At 41.5% G+C, this 22033-nt stretch overlaps 1 protein-coding gene across 14 annotated transcripts in view; it reads right to left on the bottom strand.

Annotated features, from left to right (window-relative positions):
• Window positions 1-3852: 3852 nt before the first annotated feature.
• Window positions 3853-22033, bottom strand: part of rapgef2b (Rap guanine nucleotide exchange factor 2b) — a 106732-nt gene continuing 88551 nt past the window's right edge. For 7 of the 14 annotated variants that reach the window (XM_024804044.2, XM_076889546.1, XM_076889535.1 and 4 more), the window contains 21 exons: window positions 20861-20997; window positions 19902-20060; window positions 19241-19393; window positions 18797-18961; window positions 18394-18501; window positions 18109-18312; window positions 16565-16673; window positions 16030-16306; window positions 15263-15420; window positions 14365-14605; window positions 13582-13965; window positions 13220-13431; window positions 12177-12300; window positions 11701-11724; window positions 10328-10554; window positions 9745-9912; window positions 9109-9258; window positions 8527-8728; window positions 7891-8420; window positions 6603-7018; window positions 3853-5063 (listed from right to left, as the gene is read on the bottom strand). In XM_024804044.2, coding sequence (XP_024659812.2) covers window positions 6651-7018; window positions 7891-8420; window positions 8527-8728; window positions 9109-9258; window positions 9745-9912; window positions 10328-10554; window positions 11701-11724; window positions 12177-12300; window positions 13220-13431; window positions 13582-13965; window positions 14365-14605; window positions 15263-15420; window positions 16030-16306; window positions 16565-16673; window positions 18109-18312; window positions 18394-18501; window positions 18797-18961; window positions 19241-19393; window positions 19902-20060; window positions 20861-20997 — 4100 coding nt within the window. In that variant the 3' untranslated portion in view covers window positions 3853-5063; window positions 6603-6650. The remainder of the gene's footprint in view (window positions 5064-6602; window positions 7019-7890; window positions 8421-8526; window positions 8729-9108; window positions 9259-9744; window positions 9913-10327; window positions 10555-11700; window positions 11725-12176; window positions 12301-13219; window positions 13432-13581; window positions 13966-14364; window positions 14606-15262; window positions 15421-16029; window positions 16307-16564; window positions 16674-18108; window positions 18313-18393; window positions 18502-18796; window positions 18962-19240; window positions 19394-19901; window positions 20061-20860; window positions 20998-22033) is intronic. The other 7 variants (XM_024804045.2, XM_024804058.2, XM_024804064.2 and 4 more) reach the window with 5 other exon arrangements.

Genomic DNA, 22033 nt, shown 5'->3' with positions numbered 1-22033 from the left:
TTTGAACCAATTTGAAAATGGCTCAGTATTGGAATTTGGCGCAAAAAAAAAAAAAAAAAAAAAAAGGGAAAAAAAAGTTGCATCTCCCCTATCCTCTTGTTTCTCTTTATCTATGAGAGGCTGAGAATAGACACAGAACTGGAGCAGTGAAACAGATATTTATACCTTTATTTACCAGTCTGTACATGTGTGTGGATGTGAAGGCAGCTCCTCGACTCTCGTGTTGGGGATGTGCATCATATTTTGGATAGTGTGACAAATTGGGGCCCTCGGCTCCATGATAGCAGGAACCAGGACCATTGAGCTTGCATTATTCATGAGGACTGGAAATGTCGAGCTGTGATATGGTGCCGACTAGCACCGCAACAGCCGGAATAATCTCAGACTGCATGAGCACAGGGAGTCTCCCCACCTGAACCGAGGCTCTGGGGGAAAAAGAAAGAAAAAGAAAAAAAAAAAGATGCTATTAGGCTATGACGACACGGGTTAGTTACATTTAAGTTTGATTTCCCTCACAACAAAAGGGCTTTCTTTTAAACTGGGTTTCTAATAAAATCATTCTTCATTTCAAAATCTGAGCAATTACAATCAATTTAACATATTTTCTATGCATTACAACACTCACTTTAATGTCTGAGCAAACTGAGTTCAGATCTTAACTGTTAGAGTGCCCTCTTGTGGCCATTAGGTACATTACTATTACTCGGTTGGATCCGCTTTGGCCTTCAGAACCATTTTAATTTTTTTGTGGCTCAGATTAAACAAGGTGCTGGAAACATTTCTAAGATTTGGTGTCATGATAGCATCGCACAGTTTCTGCAGGTTTGATCTCCCATTCCACCACATGCAAAATGTTCTCTTTTGCGTTGAGGTCTGGTGACCCATTTGAGTAGTGTTTTGTTAAAAAACGAAAAACACCACCAAACCCATCTTCTGATGCATGACACAGCTGGATGGATGGATGCATGCTTTCATGCTGATCTTACCATTCAAATGTCACAACAGAAATCGAGCCTCATCGGAACAGGCAATGTTTTTCCAATCTTCTATTGTCCAGATTTATTGACCCTGGAATGGCACACAGTGTGGTCCTCCACCACTATAGCCAGTCTCCTTTAAAGTTCAATGTGTCTGGCACTCACAGATGCTCTTCTTCACAGCTTGGTTGTTACAAAGTTATTTTAGTCACAGTTGCATTCCGATTGGGTCAAAACAATCTGGCAATTCTCCTCTGCTCTCTTGCATTGCATCAATATTTTTACTCAGAGAACTGCCACTTACCAGAGATGCCTAAATGAGTTGCTGCCATGTGGCTGATTAAATGTGCGCAGTTGAACAGCTGCAGCTAATAAAGTGTGTATATAGCCTCTGAGTGTATATTCTGACAATCCTATCCATTATTCTAATTCTTATCTTGCCATCACACATTTCATGAAAACTAAACTTAAAAGTAACTTAATATCACTGAAGAATGCATAAGAAATGAACAAAGTCACTCTGAGAAGTATCAAACTAAACTGAAAACAACAAAAATAGAACTGAAGTTAAAACAGGACGCACAGCTAACATTTTCAAACGTCTGAACCACCAGAGTCCCTTCCAGTCCCCTTGGAAAATAACTAATTTTATATAACGCTGCCTGCCATTGTTGTGTTGCTTCATCTTTCCATTTTTCCCAATTCAGGAAAAATATAAATCTCAGCAGTTATCATGAACAACGAAGGGATGAATTAAATGTCTCAGTTTCAAGAGAAAAAAAAAAAAAAACCCCGCATCATTTCCACAACACTGGTCAGATGTATTGGCATCAATTTACTTCTCTTATTATGGGAACTGTAGAACTTTATTAGAAAAAGAAACGGGTAATTGAAGAAACGAATGAGGAATCAAGTAAATTAGAACACCAAGAGAAAAATTAGAGTGGGGACTTGTACTATTCTCAGAGTAACAAGATAACACAAGATAACACAAAACAAGTACATAAAAGCAAGAGGAGACTTCAATATCTCTTTTATTAACTCTGACACTCTGTGGTCAGATAGAAAAGGATGAGCGTTACACTTTTCAAGTTGCTTCCATGACTTGTGCAAACACTAGACGGCATCTAGAGACAAAAAGGGGAAAAAATCCTTAGAAAGAAAAATGAAAAGAAAGACATCTAAATGCAGAAGAAATGAATAAGTGAATTTAAACCTAGGTGTTGATTCTTTATGCAGTTTTATTGATTCCCAGCTTCATATAAACTGGATGTTGAGGCATAAACATAGTACATTTGAACAAAAATATAACCAATATTTACAATTATTGTATTAAAAATACAAAAAACAACCGATACGTACTCCACCAATTGTCTTTTTAAAAGACATACAGGTCAAAGTAGTACAAGAAAGAATGAAGAAAAGAAGATCATCACCAGCTAAATGTACATTTCTCACTGACATCACACATCAAACGGAGTAGCAGTTCTACCTACTACACTTACTTTTACGCTTGTACATTGTTGTGCAACGTTTTGTTTTTCGAACTAGGACTCGGCCCGCTAATATGCACATTATCTTCAGAGTTGAATGAACGTGAATGATGCATGTCACCACTGTATTACAAACAAATTATTAACAATCCATCTGCAACCATTACAAAAAAAAAAAAAATACAATAACAAAAGAAACCCTAGGGAAAAAATGATTAGAGCGAAGTCACAGAACACAGTGGAAAACACTGCACTCATTCAAAGACTGATCAATGTGATCAGTGCCACTCTGAAGAACAACAAAAAGTTTACGTTTCACAAGAGGATTCTTAATCGTTTAAATTGGCAGCCTTGGATTAAAAACAACAAAAAAAAAAGTACTTCATTCGTCAACTACCTCACCGGAGTCAAAGAAAAAAAAAAAAAAGATCAAAACTTTCAGTCGCTTCCATTGATGCTGAGATATGATGTAAAACTGGACGCAGGCATTAGCGATATACACACAGCATCCACTGAGCTGATGTCTGTAACAGATGAGGAGAGTTTCTGAGGATGTATCTGGTAGCACGACAACAGAGGGAGGGAGGCAGGGTCGCTCTATGCCGAGACAAAAAGATCTACTATACTGTAACACAGTCTGATAAAACCACCTGAAGCCACAAACACAACCAAAAATAAATGCCCGACTTCCTGGTTCTATCTATCTATCTATATATATATATATATATATATATATATATATATATATATATATATATATATATATATATATATATATATATATATAATAAAAAAACCAGGAATATATATATATATACATATATATATACATACATACATATATATATATACACACACACACACACACACACACACACACACGAAATAAAACAACAACAACAAAAAAAAAAAAGCCAGGGGAAGTATCTTGAATAAGGCATTTCATTCCACTACTGCTTGATTCAAGGTTTGCTCTTGAAACAAGGTGATTCACATTGGGGACAACCGCCGAATGAAATGTTTGCAATCATGGCATCATAAGGCGCTTGGACATTCATGAGATGTGGCGTGTGTTTGTGTCGGGAAGAAGCCAAATCTGAATCAGTGGATATTTTCATTTGGAAGGGAAATGGGTGTATATTCAGACTATTACAAGATCATGTTGCAAAGGTAGAGTCACACTGGCAGCTTTTAAAACAAAATCAGCCCTGCTGCTGGTCTGTGATCCTTTCATCAGTAAAAATAACGGAATGAAAGGCAACTTTTCTAATATTAGTGCTCGATTGCTGCTCACAGTTTGTACTATGATTCTTAGATTTCTCGATTTAGCTCGCTTGTGTGCCTCTGATGCACTGTAGAGACCAACACCGTTAAGCCTCATGTGATTCCCAGTGGGTCATCTCTGTGCTTTTTCCTATAATCGCCATCAAAAGTCTCAGTGTAAAACAAAGCAACTAGATGATACAAAGACTGAGATATAACCAGACACACTCTGCTGATATGCTTCACTCATACCCTGTTATCCGGGGGGGTGGGGGGGTGGGGGGGGTGGCAGCAAGCATCTGGTAAAATCTGATATTGTGCTGAAAGTGCTAGCTTTTGAATTAAACTGTGATTTTGTTTATGCTTGGGTATGCAAAATGTATTGTGTGTGTGTCTCTGTCTGTTTGTGCATGTGTGCACGTTGGTTCTCCCACCTGAGTCCTCCTCCTAGCTCTTTGATTTAAACCAACAAGTGATTAGCTTTCATATGTGACATGAGATAATACTGGATTCAGAGTTCAAACCCTCAGCAACAGATGGGTCATTTCAGTCCAGGCAGAGAAATTATGGGCTGACTTGATTTCTCTTTTCGGTCCCCCAGAGTGCAATCAAAGAAACAAAACTCAAACAAACCAAAAAAAAAATCTAGTGGGAAGTTGAAAATTAAGAGTCAAGTCAACCGTTTCTCTCCGTCTTCAGCATTAGTCTGTTTTGTAGTTTTATTTGTTCTTGGGTTGGGTGTTTTTTTGTTGTTGTTTTTTTTTTTTTTTAGAAAGTAGAAAATGAGAAAGTGCAGATGAAGCTCAACACGTCATGATGCTGTGGTGTCAACAGCAAGGTCTGGGATTTTGTTACTGGTGGCGGCGGCGGTGGTGGTGGTGGGCAGTCTTAAGAAGTCAGTCCTGTTTGTAACAGTAATATTTATGTGGTTTTGTGTGTCTGTGGCTTGGGTGAAGCCCCCCCAAAACCCAGTGCCAGTCAGGGTTCTGCAGTCTTATTTTTTTCCAAAGTGCCAGGCATTTTTTTAAATCGTCTTTGACCTTCTCTCCATCTCTTCTTCACAGTATTTTTATCTTTTTTTTTTCTTTTTTTTTTTTTTGCATGCAGGGTCATTCAACCCTCCATGATGCTTTAAGGCGGAGGAGGGAGATGAGCAGAGGAATCCACCAATAAGGAGGGAGAATCAAGTGGAGGAGGCAGGCACGTTATGTCACGGATGAGTCTGTTTGCCTGTCTCTTTAATCCTGTCCACCCTGAACAAGGGGCACTTCAAGTTACTGCAAAAAGATGTCCACTGTTGTCCCTCAAACCGCTGACACCTGTTCATCCTCTGTGGAGAGAGAAACAAAGATAGGCATCGGTTACCTTGAATGAATGCATGAGCTAGAATGTAATAAAGTTGAAGAGTTAATGAGGTCAGCAGTGGCAATGTGTAGAATGAAAACCTGCCTGAGACACCGCTCAGGAAGCTTTTACTTAATGTAATGCCAACAATATTACCAAAGAATACCATCATTTTTCTGATCAGCTTTAACTCACATCAATCTGAAGTTTTCGAGGGAAGTTTTCAAAGCTTGACTAAACTTGTTTGATTGGACACAAACACCGCAGTACAACAGTGCTGCTCAGTCATCTGAAGGCAGACTGTGGCGTTTTCGAAATGTAAAGCAATAAAGGATTTTCAAAGCATTTTCTCCAAGTGCATTTGGCATGGTGCTCGGATAGTTTTGCCTGAGATACTGCCCAGATAATTAACAACTTGCTGATGCCAACTCTGCCATGAGCCATGTTAGATTGCATGGCAGATGTCACAGATACATTCACTACTCCAACACTTCACTTTGCTGCAGATGCTGAAACCTCTGACATACGAAGCCAAAAAACAGCTTTAACATTTCCATGTGCTTTATTTAAGCTTCCAGTTGGAAATGTCCTCCACTGGAAATGCACTGCAGTATCTATTTTTAACAGGTTTGAGATGATTTGTTGACATCGGGATTTTTTTGTGTATATTAGCGGCAGGAATTTTTTTTTACCGTTTCTCTCACTGTTTTCCTTCCAATGGCCTTCTTTGAGTCATCACTCTCAAAAAGTTGGAAAAATGTTTGTAGTTTTGGTCTGTTTCAGTTCCAGTTCTTGATTTCTTGCATCAAATCATGGATGAAATCAAGGACAGGCAGCTTGTGGGTGGAAAAAGATTCTAAAATGTCAATTTTGGTAAAATATTTTCATGTTGCGTGTCAAATTTCTTTTTGTGGCTGCTTTTAGTGTGTAAACAAACAGCTGTTTATTAGGCAGGCATACTGAACTACCTAAACTAAAACCTTTTTTCAAGCTTGCACATCAGCCTTTCTTTAAACTAGCCTTTCATGTTAGTCTATACATTTATTACTTAACAAGTGCACATCTATCCACATTTTGATCTTTCTTCGCTACACCAGACCACTACAACGACACACAGTATGTTCAGAGTCACTGCAGGCGAGTCAGGGGTGTGCTGGTGCAGGTGAATGGAGGTGCATGTTTTCAGGCACTGACTGCATGGGTGAGAGGATCCTAACACCGTGTCTGCTGATGAATGCTGTTTGGACACGGTGTGTGAGAAAGTGAGAGAAGAAGAGCAGAATGCGTGGTGGCAGAGAAGTAGTGAGTCTAATCCAGTAAGTATGACTCATGCATGATGACATATTGCGGGTAAGAGGTGAGGGTCCCACTCCAAATCAAGACTTTCCAGATCAAATTTAATTTCCACTGACTTTTGGAATTTGGAGTGGGACCGGTGCTACTAGTGCTGTGGGGGTTGTATGCATCTCTGCTGACATGCAGGTTCACTGGTGTGGAGGGGGCAACCTGATAAATTAGTTTTTACCTGCCTTGGGGAGTCGGGCCCTGCCTGTTAACCCCCGTACACACACTGTCATGGTCTGGGAGTCTCTGGTGTATGCTGTGCCACTGGCTTCCTCAGAGCGACTAGTTTGGAAGACAAGGACTCACCCTCCTCTTCCTCTTCAGGCTCTTGCTCCTCGGCGGGTGAGCGAGTGCGGTGGAGGCCGCCTGCCCGGTGCTTGGCCCCCTGGTGGGCCTGGTGGGAGTCGGGCGACTGGGTGACCATGCGCGAGCGCTGCAGAGCCGTAGTGTAGTCTGGTGGCCGCCGGCCTGAGTGGGTCGCTGTGGACATGGGAACAGACTGGGCTGAGTGCTGTCCCTCAGCGAGGTCAGAGATGGTCAAGGCAGTGTAGCCGGGGGGAGTCGGGGGAGGCTCACGGTAACGGCCCTCTTTTCGGGCTGAGGGGATACAAAAGAGAGACACGTGATGATGTGTTTTATGAAGCTTTTTTGGCAGCGACAGCAGAAGATGACAAATCAAAAATTAAGGGAAAAAAAGGATGAGATGCAACATTTAAAGATGCTGTCATTAAATGTTACCATCTCAAATCTGGACTGCTCTGCTGCACAGAAGAAAAACAATCCTTCGATAGGATGTAGGATTACCTCATAATTTTGGGATCAATGCCCATTTCATTCTTTTTTTTGGCCAAGAGTTAAATGAGAAGCAATCTGGGAACCCAACAGCTATCCTCTAATGATTTGGCCTGTGGGTTGACTGATATTTGGGCCCCATTCAGCGCAGCCAGTGGACATCGCGGCCAAAATTCTGGACCCGAGTCACTGTTCAGGAATGAACAACAAAACTGTGAAAAGCAAAATGCTAGCTGATGGTTTCCAGATACATTTCCCTCTTGGTCTTTGCAGGGACAACCACAGCCTGCCCAAACATCATTGGTTAAAATGAGCTGGATTACAAACTAAAGCCACAAAGACATTTGTTTGTTTAATCCAATGTTTCTCAAACTGTGGGGCAGGCCGCAATAATGAGACACTGAGCTGCTGCAGGATGAATGTATAATGTTTAATATTTATATTAGGACATGCCAGGAAAGAATTCAGCACCACTGGAATCTGTACATTATTTTAGGTCTAAAATGTGTTATATAGCAGGTACGTGTAGGTTTCTTTGTGAGGTGCACAAACTTGAGGAGTCTCCTCATGACTGTGAGGTAACAAAGACTTTAGAAAGTCACTGCAATCAAGTCAGTAAACAGTCCGACTCATAATGGTGCATAAAAAAACAAAACAAAAACTTAGCAGTCACTTACAAAGGCCGCCTTTATTTCCAACAGTGATGGGTGATGGAGATGGTCGGCCGAGCTGCTTTGACTCCTCTGACCCGGTGGATGTGATGCTACTTGTTTCTGGGTCGGTGCTGACGTCCTTTCCTCCTCTCCTCTTTATGGTGCCGGTATCCCCCTCGGAGTCCTCCCCCCAGTATGCTGCTGAGGACGAGGAGGAGCTGGCAGATGCCCAGCTCCCCCTTGCCTGTGCTGCCCACAGTGCAGCTGATCCCCCTAATATGGCATCTGGCCCGCCAGGAGGGAGCCCTCCAATGCCGCCTCCACTTCCACCACCGCCAAAGGCCAAAGTTTCCCAACTACGTCCTTGCTGCATCGTCTGGATATTATCGTGGGAGCCAGAGGAACAGGATGTCCAAGAACCGCGGCCGCTGTCTGCAGCGTCGAGGGAAACACGGTCTCCCTGATCCTGAGTCAGTTCCTCTGAACTGGGTGAGGAGAGTACTGTATGGCCGCCAGCATAAATGCCCCGACAGTCCTGCATTGATGAATATGACCTAGGATATGATGTTTAAAAAAAGAATAAAAGATGACGATGCTTCACCTCAGAAGGGAAAAAAAAACAAAACAATGATTCACTTATCAAGTTCTCAGTAATCCTACCCAAGACTGTACTGATCGGGGTCAGTTGTGGCTCTTCGTTCCAGCCTTGATCCTCCAATGTGAGAATCCCCGACTACTCCGGAGTGACGAAGTCTCCTCTCCTCCTGGGCCATGTCGAAAGAGGAGTTACTAACGAGACTGGAGCGAGAGGAGATCTCACTGTGACCAGAGTCTGAGTAGGTGTCTCCCATCCTGTTGTAACCTGGAGGAGCGAGGAAGAAGTGGAAGACGATACATTTATGTACTTGCAGTAGATCAGAATTTACAGTTTTTAATTCATAGTCATTGGTAAAAGTAGTGCGTGATTATGAGAAAAGCATTCAAATTCTAAGTGCTTATCTCTGTTTTTACACAACTTAAACCTGGCTGACTAAATTAAATCCATACAGTATCTGTTTTATAGTATAAATCAACTCTTATTCACGCATCATCTGTCAACTTTAATATCATATTGGTCTCTCATACTCTGAACAATGAGAGCCATCGTGCAGTACATAGCGGCAGCCACTAGGTGGCAATTGTAGCTCACCATGACTGCAGTCTGGAGAGTGGTGTCAGAGGGAGGGAGGATTATTGGCTTACCCTTCTTGGGCGAGCTCTGGGGGGAGGTGGGAGGGGAGGAGAGCTGGGAGGAGGCATTGGACATGGTGTCCTCTGGCTGCCTCCGGTGTCTTTCGCTCCCCTCCTCTGAAAGAGCGAGGATCTTCTTCAGAGACTGCGGGGAACTGGTGCCTGTGGACATTTGCAAAAAGATGAGCAGAATTAACATGAGGAACACTGCCAGACCCCAAGGGTGCTGGGACGCTAAGCAGCATTGTCTGGGATTTTTTTGCATTTGTTTATTGCCAGCCAGCCTCTTGGTGGCAGCACTGTCACAAAGAAGCTGAATCAGCCATTGTCTGCAAATAAAAAGATGAGGAGGACAAGGTAATAGGAGCATGTACAAGGACAAGGGAACAGAAGATCTATACAGAATGCTGTTCATGCAATCATGCACCATTACTGTATCCACCTGTACGGAAAGCTAAACCAATTAAAAAAATAAAAAGATTCACATCCCAAGAATTTTACCTTCATAACTATCCAATGAATGTTCACAATCATAAAGCTTTATTCTAGAATAACACGTATCCTATTCTCTCAATGATGGGAGGGGGAAATACCATTAAACTCAAATGATACTTGAATACTGACGGTTATGTGTAATCTTCATCTTACCGAATGGTGGCAGATCCTTGACTTGCACTTTCTTTCGAGATGGGTAAAGGGCCACAGCGGGGACCTGGAGAGCTTGGTTTCCTTTGGCCAGCTGACCCCTTTGTTGACTCGCAGCTCTGGGCACAACTGGAGAAGTGTCTGGTCGTTTCCCACCTGCATTTTTGGGCACTGAGTAGTGGGAAATAAGTAAGTATTCTGTATAGATATACTTTAAGTTACATTTAATAGGTAATTGTGTTAAAAAGGGCTTAGAAGGAAGAAATTTGCTCTTAAGACTTTTGTATCGATCAAAACTGAGCTGCACGGCTCACAGAGTCTCTCTGACCACTACTCCCCAGTGCAATGACAACAAAGGAGGTTTGGCATCAACAATGAGGAAATTGGCTAAGTAACTCAGATTTTTATTTCATGCCAGTGAGTCCTTGAGGATCTGATTCTGAGCAGTGAAGTATGTGTGAGGGTATGAGTATGTCTCAGGAGAATTGCGCTCAAGCTTCGATCTTTTGTAACTTCATATTTTTCCCTATTAAACTCCCCAAACCCCAAAAACTGAAAGAAAGAAGAAAAACTGCAACAAACTCACATGTGCTAATGGAGGGTTCACACTGTAGGGAGAGTGTCTGAAGACTCTCCTCATTCGTTTCCAGGCTGAGGTTGGACAGGTACTGTTTGACCTTCCTAGCCATCTGGGCATCCTCGTAAAGCTTTTTGGCGTTTAGGAAGGAACTGCGTCGCACCCGCTTCTTGTGCCCACCTGTCTGTGTGACGTCAAGCACGGCGGCGTTGGCGCTACCCTGACTTAGCGACCTGCTTGTGCACATGAACATAGAGAGGAACAGAGACGCACAAACAAGAAGACAAAAAAAAGGTGTGGCTTCAGACTGTAAATGACTTGATTTTGAAGTAAAACTGTATATTTGACACTATGAGGCTACATAGGGAGTGTGGTATTTAAAACTCGAACATGCAGAGACCAGCTTTAGTCATTTCTCCCAACTCCAAAACATTCCAGACATTCCAGACGGCAGAGGGAGAGGTTGAGCGATGACGGCTGCAGTCAAACAACAGGGCAGTAGAAAGAGGGGCTAGTGTAGTGCAGTCATAGTTTACATTTCTGTGGTTTGAGTCAGAGCTGGTAGTAGTAGTAGTAGTAGTAGTAGTGAAAGCATGTTTTTTTGCACATGGTCTCAGCCAAACAGCACCCTGGCAGTTGCCTGTGGTGTTAGTCAATGAGAAGCCACATTTGTTCTCGATGGTGGAAACAAATTTATCACGTTTCAATAAAAATTTTCAAGTAGTACCTTATAACAACAACAAACCACATTTTAGAGATATTATTACGAGACAATCTCACAGCTACAAGGCATGGATGTTGTATTTACGAGATTAAGGTGCTAATCATGAGCTGCAGATGTCAAACTGCTTTCTTTTGTTTTTGAGTGAATGAAATGTAAATCTGCATGTTTCCCATTAAATGTTGGCTGTGCACAATGGTGTCCCATTTGACCACAAGAATGTAAAGCATGTTGCAGAGTATTTCAGTTCCAGAATCTCTGGCTGTTTGGAGCTTTGATAAGCAGATCGACCATCAAAGACAGGCAAAACTTTAAAACAGAAGCTGCATGCATTATGTTGGGAAACAACATATCAGAAAAAGGTCGCATTTGCTACTTGGAAGCTGGATATAATCCTTTTATTTGTCACGTGTGTGTTTATCTCATGTCGTAAACAGTATTCCAATTATTCCCATTATTTACTGATTCTCAAATAATTCACTATAACCTCATGTTGGCATATGTGACCTTTGTTCCACTGAATATCCATAGGTTAGCGTCAAGCAGAGTTAGAAGGATTTAACTCAAAACGGATTTAACTCAAAAAAGCAGGCAAATCTGCAGGGGAAAAAAAGGGTGCATGGTGCAGAGAGGGCAAAGGTTGTAGGGTCACCAAACTTACCCTAAACTTCTCCATTTCTTCTTCCTAGAGGGTGTGTGCCATGAGCAGAGAAGCATGGAGGGCAAAGGGTGGATGAGTTGAAAGAGAGAGAGGAGACAAAGCTTAGGACAGGAAAGACCACCAAGATCACCAAAGAGAAGCAATTTCACCAACAGACCCACATGAAAGTCAGCAGAAAGGAAATCAAATGGTAACACTCAACTAAGAGGAGACATGATTAGACAAAGAGACTTTCACAGAAGCACTGAGCACATCTTATGCCAACAATGTGTACAAGGAAACAGTTGCTAGACGAAGCAGTTGTCAAAGAGAACAGCTGCTTAAAGGAAAAGCGTGAGGCAGGAATTGGACTCAATCTACGTGAACCGGCTAACCCCACAGAGCTGGTTAGTCAGCGTAGTGCCGGCTGGTCCTACAGGGAGAGTGAAGGGTCCTTAAGAATCTAAAGATCTAACTTTGTTTCCTAAATATCTTACCTTGTTCGGAACATAAGGGCTGGGTCCATGTTGACAGACGCCATGCGACCAACATGGCGAATTTCTTTGGCAATCATCCGCAGCTTTTCAAAGTTCACCAGGCCGTCCACTTTGGAGTCATTGCCTGAAAAAGCCAAAGAAAAAAAAAGATCAATTACAGAGTTTAAAAACTACAGCAAGTGACAGAGGACTACGGAGATAAATATGGCTAACCGTGAAGCATTTTTACCCCTTGAAACAATTAGATTCTGTTTGTGGTTACTGCATTTATACAGCAAATCAACACAATTTGTTTTGAGATCACTGGTGGTCTGTACATAAAGAAGTTGGTCAGAGAGGTAAACTTAAAGTTATGGATAATTCCATGTATAGCAGATGATAGGAAAGCTAACTGCAATATTTAAAGAACCACACTGAAACCAAGAAGCAGTTACCTACTTATAGTTGGCTTTCACATTGAGAAAAGCTTACATGAAAAACAGCCAGTTGTCCTGTATTTCAATAACAATACACACTTTTTAAGATTAGAAATATATATAGTATATAAATGGGTTGTATGTGTGTGCATGCCTGGGTGTTCGACTTTGCAAAATGGATTGTTATTTAGTTTGCTTTTAAATGATAGGTGATAATGCAAAATTGTTTGCCTGCAAACCGATAGTAAGAATAGTTTTTTGTTTTGTGTATGATTGAGCGCTAGTGTGCACTGCTCTTGAATCTGATGCAGTGCAGTGGTGATTAAACTCTGTGGGCCTGTGTGCATATTGGCAGTTTTTGAATAGATTTTGAGCTGGAAACTATCAGCAGTATCTGGCAACACTGACTCTTTTCAGAAAAATTGTGCAGAATCTGCAGCTGTGTGTGTTGTGTAGTGTCTAATATAGTAATGTTTACCGAGTGAAAGATCTGAGCTAAACAGATATAAAATAATGTAAAAACACTAGAGTAAATCTGCCACACAGGAACTTTGCAAAAATACTGCCAATCACAAAAAATTGAATCCATAATTATTTTATAAAGTCGGTCGTTTCATTTTGTTTTACCTTCATGTAGAAAGGTGAGGTCCTTCTTGATGACAGGGAACAGGGGGATGATTGGTGGCTGGAGGTTTTGATTGCTGAGGACATTCCTGTACTTGGCCATGTTTCTTGAAGGGTCGAAGAGGTCCTGCAGGTCCCCGAACAGTTTCTCATATTTGCTTGGCAACTTCTCCCATGTGCCTCTTAGTCTGGAGACTGGAGCCAGGTTCAGACCACTATAGGGAAAGCCGTGGCAGTGAATATATAATCAGTACAACAATTTGTACAGACATCACAACACAGAAGAACTTCTCTATATTAATATGACTTAAAAATATGACCCAAAATGTAAAAGAAATCAGTTTATTGCACATTCATTGTCCCACCTGATGATTGCGAACATGGAGCTAAAGTTCTTGCACTCGCGACAGTGCAGGGCTATCTTGATGAAGTGCTTGATGATCTTCATGCGTTTTAGCTGGTTCGGTTCCCGTGTAACCTCAGTGGCCACCCAGAAGGTCTCGTGGTTAATTGCCTCCTCGAAGCGCTTGAGGCTGACAGAGCCGGTCTTTGAGCGCAGCTTAAAAAGGTCATCAATGTATTCGGTGGGCTCGATGGCGCAGAAAAGTTCAAAGGCCCGCATGGAGAGTTGTGTGGCCACCTCCACGGTGCTGAGCTGTAACAAAGAAATCTGTCCTTCTCGAAGGAGGTCCTGGGCATCCTCATCGGAACATAACGTCTCTGTCTCCATGTTGCTCTTTAAGTAGTATCTGATGGAGGAAGATGGATTGCAAAATACTGGTTAAACATTTGCCATTTTTTCTCTCTGTATCTATGAGAATTTTCTGCTCGGACTGTAAAAAGCTTAGGATTTTTTAATGCTGTTGATAAAACAATGAGTTTTAATCCACTGGGATCTTGAAAAGATGAACTGAGGTCAATCACTCCATCCCAATTCATTCTTATTTATCCTTTCTTTAATAAGGATGGTTTCTTGGATTTAAGATGTTTTGTCCTACTTAAACGGCAATAAAAACTATACTGCACATCACCATCCATGTAAAGGAGACAAGCAAGGAATGGTGGAACTGGTCTTTTCAAACCCGTCTTTATTCCTACTCTTTACTTTTGATGTTGCAGTTTGAACATCAAGATAAAGAAGTCATTACCTGCCGCTCAGCTGAATCCTGTCGGCTAGCTTAGAAAGCTGATCCGGTAACCGTCTCTGCTTGATGACGCCCTCAGGTGTGACAGACACCTCGCACAGCGAATAAGCCTCCGGTGCAGCAGTCAGGGCGAACTCCCTGATAGCCTGGGCCACCACTTCTTTAGCGGTTGTGTCCTTCCCGATCATAATATACCGAGACTGCTGGTCCGCCTTGAAGACTCGCAACACCTGGTCTGACATATCTGGGAGAGACAAACAATGGTAATTGTGGTATATGTTACCATCAGTCTCCTGAAATCTGAAGAGCTTGAATCCGATTAAGAAACAGTGATTGATTAACTGATTGACTGTCAAGCTTTATCAAGAGCTTATCACCAATCCCACGCCCGCAAAAGCCAAACCAGCATCTTGCAGATCAGATAAATCTCCATGAGCCCAGAGGAAATATAAAATTGCACTGCTGTTTTACTGAATTAGCTTTGTACTACTATGACTCCAGATTAAGCGACTGCACTCTAACAGATTAATGTCTATAAGTCTGACATAAAGGTTGAAAGCACTGCCAAAGATATGATTTTTCCAGGAGAAGCAGGATCACAAGGAGAGACGATACTTACTCATTATCAATGGGACTGAAAGGATATAAACAACATAATGGACAGAAGTTAATATAAAGACCATATTACTGCATTTTTCTTGTTTATTTTGTGCTATGCGTGAGCAGTGGAGGAACAACTGTTTAGGTAGCTATTTTATTATGTTTAGTCATCTGACGCCATTTGAGTGAGCGGTTCTTTGTTTGTTCCCCACAAATGACATAATGGCAGAGTATTTTTGAACATTCTAAATGTGTTGATGCCACAAACTTCCCGAGCTCCATGTAGTGGTTAAATACACACCAGGCTGGTTGTTGAAGTCGAGGATGCGGTGGTGTGACTGCAGGAGGTCTGGGTTTGACGACGAGAGGTTTCCGCTGACTGGCAGAGCTGGTGGGATCTGTTTGGACTGCTTCATTCCCACTATGCTGTCATCCTGTGATTGGCCCACGCAAACGTCGCTATGGAAACGAGAGGGCGAGCAGAGGGGAGTCTGTTATAGATAGCAGTTCTGTCAACAACAGGCAGAGGGCGATATTTGTGTTTGGAAGAGAAGGAGGATGGAAACACATTTGGCTGTGCAGTCCATATGATGTATTCCATGTTAATTATCCTGGAGTTTCACAGCAGTGAAAGCAAAGGTTATATATGGCTCAGCTAAAAGACGTTTTCAATGGTGCCCTGTGGGAAATGGACACCTGCTCTCATTAGGAACTAAATTTATATGAACAAATACCTTTTCTTTCTTATCTGCGGCATTTCAAAGTAATTCTGATTCAGCCTTGCATTTGATTGGCAGACTGATAAAAATGCAGGTGCACGTTGCATAATCGTTCAGAGCAACATGTCAAAGTGTCAGGAAAAATCAGAAACTAAGTTTCTGCATCTAATCAGCTCCAATCAAGAGGCTTTGATTTCCTATTGATATTAAAATCACAGAGTTCAGAGTCTACTGAATATAAATGCTGCACAGAGTCCTAAATATTTATTTCTCACTGAAATCTAGACATGCAAAGCTGCTTTTATTGGTAATTAAGTCGTGACAGTTAAAAGTAATGAGGTCTTCTTACTTGTATGGTTTAGGGGGCAGGATGCTGGTGAGCGTCTTATCAAAGATTTTCTTCAGCTTGTTGCGTCCTCCCACTGTGTTGGTCTTTGCTTTCTTGCTGACCTTTTCCAGACTCATCACCTGCTCTACATCCACCGCCAGGTCGGGGATCGAGTAGCGACTGGCCTTCTTAATGTCCCCAATCTTTGGAAGGTGGGGTGCCCCATTCTTTCGATCATGTTCCTCCTCACAATCCAAATCATGGTCGTGTTCTGGCCTTGTTAGCAGCTCTTTAAACACTAGACAGGTGTTAATGTAAAAGGAAAGAAAAGGGTCATTAAAGACACTGTAGTATTCCTACATCTACTCTCAGATCTTAACCTTTTTATTAGTTTATCCACATGCTTTTTGTTCAGTAATAAGCTTTAACATTTGGACAAGTCAACAAAAACAAGTGATTGCTGTTGACATAACTATAACTCTCTCTCTAATCGTCATAGGATCACCAGTGATTTGGTGGATGTTGACAAGATATCATAACTTATAATATGCTTTACCTAAAAGGTTTGTCTTCACAGTTATGGACAAATGGGTGTTGTTCTTCAGAATCTCATTAGCTTTGCTGAGCTGGACATTCTCAAAATTCTGTCCATTGACCTCCAAGATCTGCAGGAAAGACGAAGAAAGCCATGAGCACAATTTTAAGCAACTTAAAGGGTTATACATCTGATCGAGAACAGACTGAGGAAAAACAATAGAGCTGATGATGTCAATAGCGTCCTCTTTTTCTAACCCATAAAGAAACACAAAAATTATGTTGTGGCTCCAAAACTGGGACCTTGACATTTTGCATTCTTTTGTTGACAACAAGAAGAGCAAAAATAATGAATTGAACACACTGCCAGCTCCTTGTTAGAAAAAGAATCATGTCTAAATTAGCACCTTATGCATAATTATTAAAAATCCAACCTCCTGCTGTGTTTGATGATCATATCTGGCCCATGGATTTAAAACACAAGAACATCATTTGACCACAGAGTGCCTTTTAAATTCTGACAGAACTCCAGCACAGGAAGTACTAAAACTCATCTGTTATCACCACATCAGGCCAATTTGCAGGCCGCGTTATATCACTGCAAATATTAATCTCTGAACTATGCAGTTTAACTAGATAATAAAGAGGCCCTAAACTCCCAAGCTCATGCATGTTCTACAGGATATAAATATCATCAACATATGGTTTTGACATTAATAGGACTCTTCCTTTTCATTTCCAAATAGCCCCGTCTTTGTCTTCATAACCTGACCATTGTATAGGTGCCGGATATTTGCATTTAAATGCGATCATCTAACTGAGCTGCCACTTCCTCTTTGGCAGAAGAGGAAGTCGCCTTTAACCGTAATGGACACACAGGCCATCATCTGCTCTTGTGAGGCCAGTAAATGCTTACTTTTTCAAAGTCAAACTACTCTTTTAGGATCAGGAGTGATTAGCGAGTTCACTACTGAGAAGATGATAAAAACCAATAAGATTAATACTAAAGCTCTGAAAGAGCAGGTACTGGGTGAATGATGACATTAACTACAGCTGTATAAAAAAGAAAGTATGAAGAATATATGAGAGAGAGAATGTTTCCTTATGGATGTCAGTTTCTCTGCTTCCTTTTGAGGAAACAGCTGCAGGGGATGTTTGGAGTCAAGAGGGCTTAACTCGCATCCAGACGCTCTCAAGATGGTTTCAAGGATTAAGGGACTTTGCTTAAAGCCCTAAGGACTGCAGAGTGTGAAAATAGTTGAGCAGTCAAGTTGTGAGGAAAAAAAGCCAACACAGGGTGCCCAGAGCTACTGGCAAGTTCAATTTGAGACTTTCAGAAGAGGCCTTTTAATGCTAGTTAGAGCAAAATGTAAAACCAATTTCACAACAAAAATTTACTTAAACAGGAAAATTGAAGTGTTAGTCTGCACAGCTGTAGCCTACAGAGAAAAAGTGTTCTGCAGCTAAATGAGCTTTGAATAAAAACGGCACTACCAGGAAATGTTCTGCTCAAAATTTAAAGTGTATGATGTTGGTGACGTTAGAAGAGGGAGAGAACCAACTCACTTGATCTCCACGCTTAAGGCCAGCTTCTGCTGCTTTGCTTCCAGGCTCCACAGCATCGATGAAGATGCGGAAACCTTTCTCCTGACCTCCGAGAAGGCTGAATGCCAGTGGAGAGTCCCTGGATGGCTTGGTTAGTGTCACCAGCCGTGGCTTGGCTTTAGCAGCACATGCTATGTTTAACAGTCTTAGGTGCCCACACATTTTCTTAAAGAAACACAATGAGGAAAATGAATTAGAAATCTGAATTAAACATTTTTTCCACATTTCTTTATATTTTACACTTACTTCTTTTTCCAGATTGTTTTCAAACTCTTCCAGAAAGCGAGTCATGGCAGGGTCACCTTCAAAGTCATTGAAGTGATTGTTTACCCACAGCAAGACTACCCGTGTAACCTGGAGAGATCACATGATCGACATGCACACACTCAGTCATGTCCAAAGATTTCATGAGGAATGAGTGTAGAACTGTTTGTACTCTAAACCTACTGACAACTAATTAAATACAAGTTCAAAAGTCAAGTATGTCTGAGGATTTTATGTATGTGAATCCAACATGTCTGAAGAACATTCAAGTCTTTCAGAATTCTGTGAAACAAGATAAATTTACACCACGTCTGTGAGTAAATGGACAAAGTCTAGCTGCCTAAAGTGTATCTGAACATATATACCAGAGTCCTGCTGATCATACCTTGTCCCTGAGACTTGGGTCGTGGAACCACTCCAGGAGCTTCTTGCCCACGACCATGGGGCTTGAGAGGAAGGTCCTGTAGGTCAACAGGAAGTCCTCGATGTATGTAGGGTCCACCACTGAGTGCTCCTCTACGAGGTGCATGGTGAGACGCTCCGGTGTGCCCTGATGTTTAACAGAAAGACATTACAAGTGAGTGGCAGATCCTTAAGATGACTGCAACTGCAACTGAAATGCTAGCCTGCTTTACTCTATATGGAACCATGTACTAGATGGAACTCCTGCTTTATTAAAAAGCCTTAAAACTAGCATCAAGTACATACGGCTCACTGGGTTTACTGAGGTCATAAATCAAGTGTGAAATAAGGCCATCATCTAATGGACTTCTTTTTTTGAGATTATGGGGTTTAAAGAAGCGTCGATTAATTGATTTTTAATGGTTACCTTGATGACAATGTGCCCTTTCCTGGTGCCGGTGCGGTCGAGTTCACGGTGTTCCTTCACCATAACAATTTCTCCTTCCTCCTCAACCTTCTGCATGTTCTTCTCCACCTGGTTGAGGATGCAGCAGTAGTCCTGCTGGGCTATACACACAAACTGGACACAACAGAGAAACTCAAATTAGTGGGTGACTGAAAGAAACTTGTAAATTTACATTAATTATATATGCTTAATAGTATTCAAACACAATAACTGGAAGATAAAGTGTTAAAGTAATATAACCTATAACATCTGATGGCATAGCAACCAAATGAATATATAAAAATAAGATAATGGGAACAATTTTTTACACCCCAGCCACCAACTTTAGCTCAGAGTTAGAAGAAAACCTTATGATCTTCCTCTTTTCATGAGCTGGCCTATTTTCTTTCATAATAGCTGCTCCGCACATTTAAAAGGATGCTATTGCCTGCAGCAACTTTAGGTGTCACGAGTGCAAACACTTTCAGCACAAGTGGGTCACAGTGGGATTTAAAAACTGAACATGGCAGGGTTTGTACCCATGTTTGTCACATGGAAATGATGCAGAAGAAACTGACCTGTAAACCCAGGCAATACATTTGACCAACACCTAGAGCAGGAGTACTTAAAGTGAGGCTCTTACCTGGCAGTCGTCTACTTTGGTCTTCATGACACCTTTCATGTATTCTTTCTCCATGGTTGGTGACACCCCAAAACTATTTCCCATGCACAGGATTTCTGTCCGGCTGTCAGGGTACGTCACCTCCACCGAACCGTTCAGGATCACCGACCATGAGTCCAGCTGGAGCCATAAAAACAATCACAGAGGTCAGATCAAAAATAAATAAATAAAAAAGAAAGAAAGAAAACAAAAAACTAATACACTAACAGCTTCACACATCAGATTAACTTCAGTATAGTAACATTCCCAACAGCTGGTGTCCTTTAATGAGTCAAAGTTATTTATCAAAAAGAACCATATGTAGCGACTACAAGGGGACTGTTGCACTAACAGATGGTTTCTTATTTTCCTCAGAGGAATACAGCAAAAGCAAGAGGCTGTTGGTGCTGCCCAGGAAAAAAAACAAGACTTAAGTAAGAAAAAAGGAGTTTCAAAGTATTATTAGTAGGGGCACATTTAGGTTTAATAACAATAATAAGAGTATTTTCAGGATTTTCTGAAAAGCTGCCATTGTGGTTTCCTTAACCCTGACAGCAACAATGCACTCAATGAACCTTAAATTATTTATGACTGGACATTTACTAATGTGGCTAGCCTTAAAGGCATCCTATTGTATGGCTGTATTACATCGAAAGAAGCAAACTGCCACTGAAACAGCGTCCTGAACAGAGAGATGAAACAACTGAGGCCTGCTTTGGACGCCTAAAGGATCCTAGAAAGACCCGTCGATAAGCAATGCCCACTATTCAAGTTTAATAGAGCAGAAAAAATATCAAATGGACGAAGAAAGATTCATTGGTGTGAAGAGGTGAGACTAAGGTTCAGTACCCACACACATGCACGCATGCACACATATATGAATTAAATTTAACAATCACAAGACAGGATTTACGTGTGCATGAGTATGCACCAACACACACCTCTTCTCCATCATTGAGAACGATGGTGCCGGCGCGTTCGACCACAGCGAAAACCATGACAGCGCAGAGTTCCCTCCTCACTGACATGGTCATGTTGGCAAATGCTGGCAGTTGATGCATGAACTCCAGTAATTGCTCTGCGAGAGGAACAAAGGAGAGACAGCAGAGGAGTTTAGGAAAGGCATCAAAGAGACACTTGGAGGAGAGAAAGAGGGCGGGCAGCGTAGCGTGCACCTGGCAGGTCTGCACTGCCCTCAATCCAGCATCAAAATGGATCATCACCACAATTATATCAAGCCAACGGAGAAATCATTATGTGGACAAGACAAAGCCAAATATCAATTCTATTGATAAAAACTTTAAGGCAAGCGAGGAAAACTGCTGACAATTCACTCAACGACCTCTGTGCGACTTAAGGGAGTTATTGAAGACAATGAACCAGAAGTGAAATCATAGTGGGTGTGCTGTCAGGGAGGATCAGGCTTACAGCCAACTGTCCTCACACATCTCCATCCAGCCATGAACAGACATGTACATCCTTCACAATGTGCTTTTAACAGATCTTTATGTGAATATTTTATTGTTATCATAAAGTAATCAATTAAATTTGTCCCCGTCTTCTAATATTCAATGTTTTCAACCTTTACATTGGCAGAGGTTTTAATTAACTTAAATAGTTTTGTGGTTCTTACAATATAACCCAGCAGAAACCCCCCCACATCTATATGCATAAACAAAAACAGGTTCCAAATGTCATATGATGGCTAGTATGACTGGCATTATGAAACAACAGATGAAAGAGGATGTAATATAGAATCATGTGGGAGAAAACCAAAAAGAAAACATTTTCCCATGACTCCATGCAGGCCTGTGAAAAACTAAGCACACCCCATGAGTCAGTAGCTTGTAGAACTGCTTTCAGCAGCAGTAACTTGAAGTCATCCTTTTCTGCAGGACTACCAGTCTCTCAAGACATTGTGGAGGAATTTTGGCCTGCTCTTCTTTACAACATTTCTTTAGTTCATCGAGGTTTGTTGGCTTCTGTTTATGCACAGCTCTTGTAGCCTAACCTAAGATGTGCTGCCATGCTTTTGTTGCAACGAGAGGTTTTCCCCTCGTAACAAACAATCCATACTTGTTAAGTCTTTTTGTATTTTCACTATCACAAACTTT

Source organism: Maylandia zebra, linkage group LG2, assembly GCF_041146795.1.
Source record: "Maylandia zebra isolate NMK-2024a linkage group LG2, Mzebra_GT3a, whole genome shotgun sequence".
NCBI classification, from domain to species: domain Eukaryota; kingdom Metazoa; phylum Chordata; class Actinopteri; order Cichliformes; family Cichlidae; genus Maylandia; species Maylandia zebra.
The sequence above is the reverse complement of the archived record's forward strand: the minus strand, read 5'-3'. Positions and strand labels throughout refer to the sequence as shown.